The sequence below is a fragment of the Mandrillus leucophaeus genome, unplaced genomic scaffold (assembly GCF_000951045.1).
Source record: "Mandrillus leucophaeus isolate KB7577 unplaced genomic scaffold, Mleu.le_1.0 Scaffold222, whole genome shotgun sequence".
NCBI classification, from domain to species: Eukaryota; Metazoa; Chordata; class Mammalia; order Primates; family Cercopithecidae; genus Mandrillus; species Mandrillus leucophaeus.
Genome location: NW_012102277.1, coordinates 2979484 through 2990138, shown reverse-complemented (window position 1 = coordinate 2990138; position 10655 = coordinate 2979484). Strand labels below are relative to the sequence as shown.

The 10655-nt window shown below is 43.8% G+C and overlaps 1 protein-coding gene across 1 annotated transcript in view; it reads left to right on the top strand.

Moving 5' to 3' along the window:
- GEMIN5 (gem (nuclear organelle) associated protein 5) overlaps nt 1–5109 on the top strand; it is a 49947-nt gene extending 44838 nt beyond the window's left edge. The window contains 4 exon segments of the mRNA XM_011981272.1: nt 418–580; nt 1199–1700; nt 3510–3606; nt 4209–5109. Coding sequence (XP_011836662.1) covers nt 418–580; nt 1199–1700; nt 3510–3606; nt 4209–4376 — 930 coding nt within the window. The 3' untranslated portion in view covers nt 4377–5109.
- Nucleotides 5110–10655: the final 5546 nt, after the last annotated feature.

Sequence of the window (10655 nt, the reverse complement as noted above, 5' to 3'; positions counted from 1 at the left end):
GGGTTTCACCACGTTAGCCAGGCTAGTCTTTGAACGCCTGACCTCAGGTGATCCACTCGCCTCAGCCTCCCAAAGTTCTGGGATTACAGGTGTGAGCAACTGTGCCCAGCTTTTATTGTGTTTTTGATTACAGCTTTTAGTTCCAGAAACTCACTTTTTGTTTCAATTAAATGCAAACGTAAAGGTGTTTTCTCAGTGTGAACAGACTTTAACACCGGGACGTAGGTGTTGCTGTGCAGCTAGACATGAGAGTTTCTGATGGGGGAAGCAAAAATGGGTGGCGGAGACAAGAGGAACTTTCTTAAGTGTGAATTGTGTGTACTTGTTTCCAAATGCGGTTCACAGGAACAGTTTGGTGGCATCCTCTGTGCCTACCGTGGGAGGATGTTTACCTCAGACTCTGGCTTCTCTCTCCAGCTCCTGCTTCACATTTGCCATGACTTGACCCTGGCAGTGCTGAGCCAGCAGATGGCCTCCTGGGACGAGGCTGTGCAGGCGCTCCTTCAGGCAGTGGTCCGGAGCTATGACTCGGGGAGCTTCACCATCATGCAGGAAGTGTACTCAGCCTTTCTTCCTGACGGTAAATGACTCCCCCCTGCCTGAGGCACACCCTTTAGTGGACAACTTCACCACCACTAGTGGTGTGGCACCTAAATTCTTAAAAGATGGAGATTGGTCAGCTGTGTCATTTCAGTAGAAAGTTTGGATTCTCTTACCCAAGCTTTCAAGAATAACTATACTGTTTCCTTTACCTGGCCCTACCCTCTTACTGCCTCCTGTCCACTTTCCACACAGTTTAAGGGAGAGAGAAATAGGAATGTAGTTACATGTTAGTAAGAACAGCAAAAAGATTCACCTTCCTTGGGCTGCACAGTCACTGAACTTTGTGATTTTTCAGAGAGACAGTGTGATCTTACCTCAGTCATTGTGGCCCCAGAGCCTTCAGTAGGACAAATGGACTCTATCATGCTTTGAATGACTCCTAGGATGTAGTAATGAGAACATTGTCCCAAGATAGGAAATGTTTAGCCTCCAGTTGGCTTTTGGTGGAAAGGCATGTGGCCCTGTGAATCACACTGTTGTCCTTTTTCCTGGGGTCTGCTTCTTGGGTGATAAGAAATAGAACATAAGGGCAGGAAGCCAGATTTCTGGCAACTAGAGAAATGCATGACCCAGTATCTTTTTTCTCTTTTCCTAGGCTGTGACTACCTAAGAGACAAATTGGGTGACCGTCAATCCCCTGCCATGCCAGCTTTCAAAAGTCTGGAGGCCTTTTTTCTTTATGGGCGTCTGTATGAATTCTGGTGGTCTCTCTCTAGGCCTTGCCCAAATTCCAGTGTCTGGGTAGGGACTGGTCACAGAACACTCTCTGTTGAGCCAAGCCAGCAGTTAGACACTGCCAGCACTCAAGAAACTGACCCTGAAACTTCTCAGCCAGAGCCAAACAGACCCTCGGAACTAGACTTGAGACTCACAGAAGAAGGTGAGCGAATACTGAGTACTTTTAAGGAGCTCTTTTCAGAAAAGCATGCCAGTCTCCAAAACTCACAGAGAACTGTTGCTGAAGTCCAAGAGACCTTGGCAGAAATGATCCGCCAGCACCAGAGGAGTCAACTCTGTAAATCCACAGCAAATGGTCCTGATAAGAATGAACTGGAAGTAGAAGCAGAGCAGCCCCTCTCCAGTTCTCAGAGCCAGTGGTAAGTACTGAGGCAAGTGCAAGATGGAATGAAAAGTAACCCTGCTGACTAGGAACAGTGGCTCGTGCCTATAATCCCAGCACTTTGGGAGGCTGAAGCAGGAGAATCACTTGGCCCGGGAGTTTACCACCAGCCTGGGCAACAAAGTGAGACCCTGTCTCTACAAAAAAAAAAAAAAAAAGGCCAGGCACAGTGGATCACGCTTGTAATCCCAGCACTTTGGGAGGCTGAGGTGGGCGGATCACTTGAGGTCAGGAGTTTGAGACCAGCCTGGCCAACATGATGAACCCCATCTCTATTAAAAATACAAAAATTAGCCAGGTATGGTGGCACATGCCTGTAATCCCAGCTACTTGGGGAGCTGAGGCCAGAGAATCACTTGAACCTGGGCTGCAGAGGTTGCAGTGAGCCAAAATCACACCAATGCACTCCAACCTGGGCATCAGAGGGAGACTTCATCTCAAACAATACAAATAAAATAACCAGGTGTGGTAGCATATACCCTGTAGGTACTTAGGAGGCTGAGGCAGGAGGATCACTTGAGACCAGGAACTCAAGTTCAGCCTGGGCAACATATTGAGACCCTGTCTCTAGAAAAATTAATTTTTAAAAATTAGCCAGTTGTGGTGGCATGCACTTGTAGTCCTGGCTACTCAGGAGGCTGAGGTGGGAGGATCACTTAAGCCCAGGAGTTCGAGGCTGTAGTGAGATACGATTGTGCCACTCACACCAGCCTGGTTGACCCTGTCTCTACAAAAAAAAATTAAATTTTAAGAAGCCAGGTGACAAAGGAATTTTATTTATAAAATGAGATAAAAGTTACCCAGGCAGTGGTACATGCTCTCAGGACCTCCTGGGGGCTGTGTCATGGGCAAAAGTTTAAATTTTAAGAACATTTAAAAGATAAAAGATAAAAGTTACCCAGGCATAGCAAAAGATAATCCTGTTCAAGGATGGGCAAAGGGCTTGAATAGATATTTCTCTAAAAAGCCAGTAAGCACAGGAAATGATGCTCAATATCTGATCATTAGGGAATCGCAAATCAAAACCACAGTGAAGTAGCACTTCATAGCCATTAGGCTACTACCAGAGAAACAGAACAAGTGTTGGGGAGGATGCGGAGACATTGGAATCCTCGTGCCTGTGGGTGGAAATGTAAAATGATGCAGCCACTGTGGAAAACAGTATAGCAGCAGTTCCTCCAGAAATGTAAAATAGAATGACCATAGGATCCAGCACTTCCACATCTGGGTATATACCCAAAAGAATTGAAAGCAGAGTCTGAAATATGTGCACACACCTGTGTTCATAGCAGCATTATTCGTAATACCCAAAACATGGGAGCAACCTAAGTATCCACTGACAGGTGAATGGATAAGCAAAATGTGCCATATCTATATGATGGAATGTCATTCAGCCTTACAAAGGAAGGTCGTTATGCTGAGTGAAATAAGCCAGTCACGAAAAGACACACACTGTATGACTCCACTTATATGAGGTACTCAAAATAGTTAAAATCATAGAGACAGAAAGTAGAATGATATTGATAGGGGCTAAGAGAAGCAGATTGAGAAGTTACTGTTTAATGGGTATAAAATTTCAGTTTTACAAAACGACAAGAGTTTTGGAAATGGGTGGTGGGGATGTTTTTCACATTATGAATGTATTTAAAACCGCTGAACTATATATGTTTAAATGGCTAAAATGGTAAGCTTTATGTTATATACATTCTACCACAGTAAAATCAATGGGAGAAAAATGTTACCCAGGGCAAGACATACAACTTACACCTTTTATTTTTTTCACTAGTAAAGAAGAAAAAAATGAGCCACTTTCTCTGCCTGAATTAACCAAAAGGCTTACAGAGGCAAATGAGAGAATGGCGAAATTTCCTGAGAGCATTAAGGTAAGAGTTAAAGCAGTTCATTTGGTAAAGCATCACTTTTTGTGTTATCACTTGACTATACCACGTTCTTATAGGTCAGCTACCTCTCTGTTCAGTTTCTAAAATCTCTACCCATTCATATGAGCTTAAGAATTTAGAATCCAATTACTTTGGTTAGCTAGGATGTTTTGTGAGAATAGAATTATTGATCACACAAGTAATTTTATACGTCAGTCTTCAGAGAAACTAAATAAATGTAATAGGTAAGAAGTAAAATTTAGATTGGTGCCATGTATTAGACAGCTTACAGATGGACAGGTCTTTTTGGCTGTGGGCCCAAATAGTAATAGAAGCACCATTTTTAAGGGTTGATTTGCATAGTGCTGTAGAAAGAGATTGTGCCATTGAGAAGGACATCCCAGCGACCATCCCAGTTTTGAGTGTCATTTCTCCTTGGAGTAACCGTTGAAGAGAAAGACAGGACATTGCCTTAGGAGAGAGCTGGATCAGCTGTGTCCAAGAAGTGTCTATAGATGAACCTGAGTCACTGGTGCCTTCTGTGAAGGTGTTTGTGGCTCTTTTGCAAATGCTTCCTTATTCATCCTCGTGTCATCATCTTTCAGGCCTGGCCCTTCCCAGATGTACTGGAGTGCTGCCTCGTCCTGCTTCTCATCAGGTCCCACTTTCCTGGGTGTCTGGCCCAGGAAATGCAACAGCAGGCCCTAGAGCTCCTTCAGAAATACGGCAACACGAAAACTTACAAAAGACACTGCCAGACCTTCTGCACGTGAATTTTTACACACCTTGAAGTAACTGCCAAATTGAAAATGTTTGACACCTTTCACCTCTGCAGTTCCACCTCACCAGACATTCACTCTGGTCCCTAGCTGTTTTTGCAGTAATCCAAATGAATACAAACGAGGATTAAGTTTGAATCAACCCTGCCTACCCACAGACACAGTGGATCTGACTTTAGACTCAACTGTGGTCTCCTGCTGGAGGGAAGATCATGTAAAGCCCGCAGTAGTTATTCAGAACTAATACCTGCAGAGTGTTGGTCATCTCTACAGCCTTAGGCAGGTTTCATCCAAAGAGGAGAAACTTCTGTCATCACCCAAAGTGTTACATGCTTAAAACACAAGCTACCTTTATAAATACTTCATCTGATCAGAAATGTGTCATGCTTGTTTGAGATGGAGTTGCTGCATTTTAGGACTATTGATACTTTTTTAAAATTGTTTTTATAATATTTAATTTGAAAGCGGAGACCCTTCTCTGTCTCCTCTTTCATAGATTGAAGTTTGAATTTGAAATAGGCCTTAACCATCATGTTGACTCTCCTGTCAGAATTTTAGGTTGGAAATTTGGTTTTATTCTTTTATGTAATTGCTTATTTGAACAGATCATTTACTAAAGCTTTAGAAGAAGTGATTCAAATGTGTGTTTTCCCTTCAGTTTTATAACAAATGGATCGATGGCAGTCAAATAGCTCAGGAATATATTACTGTTCCAATGGTTTTTAAACTTTCTTGGATTATAGGATCCTTTTGAGAATCAGATTAAAGCCAAAGATACTCTTTGGAGAAAAATGCATGTTCCTAATTTTGCAAAGATGACCTTTGGATTTTTGGACTCTGACAGTTGGGACCCTAAATACTATTTAATTGTAAATCTTTTTTTTTTCTCCTCCTTGGTTATTTAAACAGTTGAACAGTGTCAGGAAGAGATGTTTCTGTAATGTCACAGTTGCTAGGATGGGAAAATCACAGTCTGGCATGGGTGTGGGAAGGAATACGCCTTTTTTTTTTTTTTGAGACGGAGTCTTGCTCTGTCGCCCAGGCTGGAGTGCAGTGGCGCGATCTCAGCTCACTGCAAGCTCCGCCTCCTGGGTTTACGCCATTCTCCTGCCTCAGCCTCCCGAGTAGCTGGGACTACAGGCGCCCGCCACCTCGCCCGGCTAGTTTTTTTTTTTATACTTTTTAGTAGAGACGGGGTTTCACCGTGTTAGCCAGGATGGTCTCGATTTCCTGACCTCGTGATCCACCCGTCTCAGCCTCCCAAAGTGCTGGGATTACAGGCTTGAGCCACCGCGCCCGGCCGGAATACGCCTTTCACATAATTGAACTGTTTTATCTAGGATTCATTGTGAAGGCTGTTCTGCTCACGTTTGTAGTTTATTTTTCAGTTAATTCCTAGGATTGGGATTGGGACAGTAAGAATGAAATTCATTTACAGGGAGTCCCAGGAAGGAAAATGTTTAAGGCAGTTTTCAAAGATGTGTATGTGCCTAGCATTAGCATTTAATAAACTCTACAAAGGGAAATACTGTAGAATTTAGATCCTCACAGTTCATATAGTTAAGTGAACTTTAGGAAGATGATGCTTTGTTACTAGAGATGGAGAATCTTTCTTGATTGAAAAGATATAAATAGGCATGGCTAGGTGGAAAACTGGACACCAGTTCTACAAACTGCTAAAATGAACTTTGCTTACAGAGGTGGAAAAAATATATAGTCCGTTCCACTTGAGTAAAGAGTGATATTGTTAAACTAGAATTCTAAATTCATTTGTGATCTGTCGGAAGCATCACCTGTGGCTAGAAGGGTCCTGCTCACTCCTCAGTTACTGCTTTGGTAAGAACAAGATTTACTATTTGAGTCCGGGCGGGGTGGCTCATGCCTGTAATCCCAACACTTTGGGAGGCCAAGGCAAGTGAATCACTTGAGGACCGGAGTTTGAGACCAACTGGGCAGTATATATGGAGGCAGTATATATTTGAGACGAACATTTGGTAGTATATATGGAGGGACTGAATTGCACTCAGTTGCCTGGTGCTATGGTGCAAACCTATACTCTAGATACTATGGAGGTTGAGGCGGGAGGATTGCTTGAAGCCAGGAGTTCAGGGCCAGCCTGGGCAACATAGCAAACTCCCATCTCTATAAGTAATAAATAAAATTTTTAAAATGAATTATGGCCAGGCATAGTGGCTCATACCTGTAATCCTAGCAGTTTGGGAGGCCGAGGCAGGCAGATCACCTGAGGTCAGGAGTTCAAAACCAGCCTGGCCAACATGGAGAAACCCCATCTCTACTAAAAATACAAAAATTAGCTGGGCATGGTGGCACATGTCTGTAATCCCAGTGTTGGAAATAAGAGCTTGGAGTCGCAAAGAAAACGGGCACTCAAAAGACTTCTCAGCAAGGCAAATTTACTTCTGCAGAAGGGTGCTGCCTGCACCAGTCACAATCACAAGAGCACACTGAACAAAGGAAAGAAGGATTTTTATCCCTAATGCAACTTCTGTTTCTGTGTCCTTTCCCCATTGGCTGAAGTCGGACCACACAATTTAAGCTAGCCCGATTGGCTAAAACTTGAAATTTTTCCAAATAGGGTAGACAGGGGAGAAGGGGTAGGAGTGGTAAAACTTTTCCAAATAGGGTAAACTTAAACCTTTAAACACATAACTTGTAAAGAAAGGAGGGGAGGAAGGGATTGTCCATTAAGGCATGTTTGGGCACGTTTAGGCACAGCAAAGATGGAAAGGCTTGTTTAGGGAACAATAATTTATCCTTTCTAGCAATGTGAAAGGACATTAGTTGCTAAAAGGAACGAGGAAGTTTGAAGAGAAATTGATTGATTGGCAAATTTCCCCCTCTTGGTAGTTCTTCCTCTTCAAGTCTCCTTAACATATCTTGACTTTATTGTTCCTCTTGTTCACTTAGGATAGGAGCTTATCTGAGTAGGGTGGCGGAGAAGCGAGAGGGGTTTTGGGAGAGCGTTTTCTATGAGTCTTTGCACTAATCCACAAACAGGGTATAATGCAGCAACCTACAAGAATAAGTATACCTATAACAATTGCAAGGGGGGTAAAGATTGAGGTTATGAGTCCCTTCCATTTTCCAAACCATTTTTCCATGAGGTTAGAGAAGGGGTCATTTACTCCAGAATTTTTGGCCAATTTGTTTGCTAGGGTGGTAAGGCCTTTTATAGGGCTTTTGTAATTGTTCCACTGGGGGCTATATTTTTGCAGATAAAAGTACAGCATTAGACTCCAATCATGATACAGACCCCAACTTTCTCAGCTAATATCATGTCCAGGGCTATTCAATTTCCCAGGCCATTTGGCTGGTAGGGCCTAATTGTTCAGCTATTCCTTTAATGGCATCCCTAGTATAATTAACAAACCATTGTTGATTATAGTTAATGTAATTTATCCAGTCTACATTTTTGTTTGCAGTTACCCATGAGAACAATATAGATTCAAATACTGCAGCTATTTGATTTTGGGCTTTAAACTCATTTGGTAGCCCTCATGGAACTCCAATGGCATCTATATAAATGTGAGGGTCAAAGGACCCTTAAGGGGCACTTCTGCTCTTCAATTGTTCTTTTTGTTTGGTTGGTGAAACACCAGGGCAAAAGGGATGGCCAATGGGATTAGAGCGTGAGTGTCCCTCCAGTTACTTGGCAGAGTACCCAGTAGTGGCCCACCACAATACCACCATACATCCACCCGGGGATGAACAAGGGCAGACTGATTGGTTAGCTCCTGAAAAGGCTTGGACTCACTGCATCCCATTAGGCTTCCAAGGAATGCCAAATTTTCCCCGTTGTGAGAGACATGAGGTAAAATGCACATTGTTAACCGGAGCTGACCTACAGGGCCTTTAACTTCAAGAATAGCAGTGAGAGAGTTTAGCATGCCTTATTGCCCCAGGCTGTGGGGTTTTGGAAGAGACCTACCATACAGCTCATGCCCTGTTGGTTGGAGGTCCATCCAAGTGGGAGGGGAACAATTTGGGTTTCTGGCCTGCCTGTTGCACAAGTGGACCAATTACTTTTATTTAGGGTGTGAACAGAATATTTAATCCATTCTGGCCAGGCATTAACATCTTGATACCTGGTTTCTATGGCTAAGTTTGCTTTAGGTCCTTGACTTCTACTATGGCTATTTTCTTATTATTAGGTAAGAAACAAAAAATGGTTTGATTTGGTGGGCGTGGGGGAGGCGAGTTGGTAGGAGATGGAGGAGGGTTAAAACTTTTTTTTGTTTTTGTTTTCTTGTTATTTGTTTGAGGCAGAGTCTCTGTCGCCAGGCTGGAGTGCAGTGGCACGATCTCGGCTCACTGTAACCTCGGCCTCCCAGGTTCAAGCAATTCTCCTGCCTCAGCCTCCCAAGTAGCTGGGACTACAGGCATGTGCCACCATGCCCAGCTAATTTTTGTTTTTAATAGAGATGGGGTTTCACCATGGTGGCCAGGATGGTCTCAATCTCTTGACCTTGTGATCCACCTGCCTCGGCCTCCCAAAGTGCTGGGATTATAGGTGTGAGCCACTGCGCCCAGCCAACAAAATATATTTTAAAGGAGCCTATGTGGTCTTTTCCAGTGACATCCACTCCTAGGCCATAAAGACAAGTGGGGTTAGGGTCAGTGGAGGTGGGGATAAGAATAGAAGTACTGGGTTGCACTGGTGGATTTGGCAATTTGAGGGGGTGGTTCCTTTGGTGAAGTGGAGGTAGGGTTTTAGGGTGGTGCAGCCTTCTGAGGAGGTCCAGCCCTGATATTTGGTAGTCCAGATAACATCTCCCAACTATATCATAACCCCTGGAAGGCTCATGGTTGTTGATTGCAACGGTTATAGGTGGTGCTGGGTTTGGAAGGGGTGGATGGGCAGAGCTTTTCTAGGAGGCTAGCTGTCTCTGACTTTGGAGATCCCCGCAGGGCATGGCAAGACAAGCATTGAAAGTAATGCTTTGGGTTTGGGGTGAGCTTGACCTAGTTACATTAATAATAAGATGAGAGGTAGCTAAGGGAAAGAGAAGAGGAAAAAGAGATTAGGCTTTTCTCTTTAATGTTACTCCGGTGGGAGTTGGCCCTGGGACGATGGTCCATGGCTTCAGAGAGGGCAGCGACTTTCTGACTTGGGTACAATGGATCCACCCCTTTTCAGCAGTTCAGACCTGCTGTGTCAGTTGTTAGGAGCACCCGGTAAGCTTCTTCTCAGGTGGGCTCCAGCTTTCCCTCTTTCCAGATTTTGACAAGGACATGATCTCCGGGTTGATGTTGGTGGACTGGGAATTTGAGGGGTGATGTTTACACTAGGAAGCCTTGAATCCTGAGGGAGGAAAGGGTGGAAGACAAACCAAATACAAAGTTTTTGAGAAACTGATTTTTTGTTTCAAATGTAGAAAGGCCAGTAGTGGAATTTAGGTAAGGCAACCCATAGAGCGTTTCATAAGGGGACAGGCCAAGATCCTTTCAAGGGGCAATCTGGATTTTGAGTAAGGCAATGGGAAGACATTTTGTTCATGGTAACCGAGTTTCCAGGATTTACTTGATTAGGTGATTTTTTAAAGTTTGACTCATTCTTTCTACTTACCCTGATGAGGACAGATGCCAAAGAATATGATATTCCCATTTTGTTTCTAATGCCTGGGTTAGTCCTGTAATGATGTATGCAGTGAAGTGGGTCCCATTGTCTGAATCAATGTTTTCTGTTCGTCCAAACCTGGGTGTGACGTGTTCTAACAGGGCTTTGACCACATTACTGGCTGTTGCGCTTGGGAAGGGGATGGCATCTACCCAGTGGGTAAGGTAGTTTACTATTACTAGCAAATACTGGAGGTGGCCTATTGGGGGCATTTCAGTATAGTCAACCTGGGCACTTCGGAATGGCCTTAACCGTGGGTTCCTTCCTCCTGGAGGTTGCCTCTTTAGGGTTTGCTTATTAGTCTTTCTGCACACTATGCAACCATCCACTGCTTGCTTAGTGAGGGTATATATTCCTATGCATTCATAGACTGTAAGGACTGCATCACACGTAGCTCGAGGACCCCAGTGAGATCCTTGATGAAGTGACAGTATTTTCCTCATAAGAGGCTTGGATAACATTTCTCTTCCATCTGGTAATACCCATTTTCCTTCTGAATTTTCCTCAGCTCCTGATTTCTTTAGTTTTTCCTGGTCTGCATGGGGGAAGATGAGGGGGTAAATGAAAAATGGGTGTAGCTTGGGAAGAGGCAGCCTGTTTGGCTATTTGGTTGCCTAGATTACTTCCCCGACTTT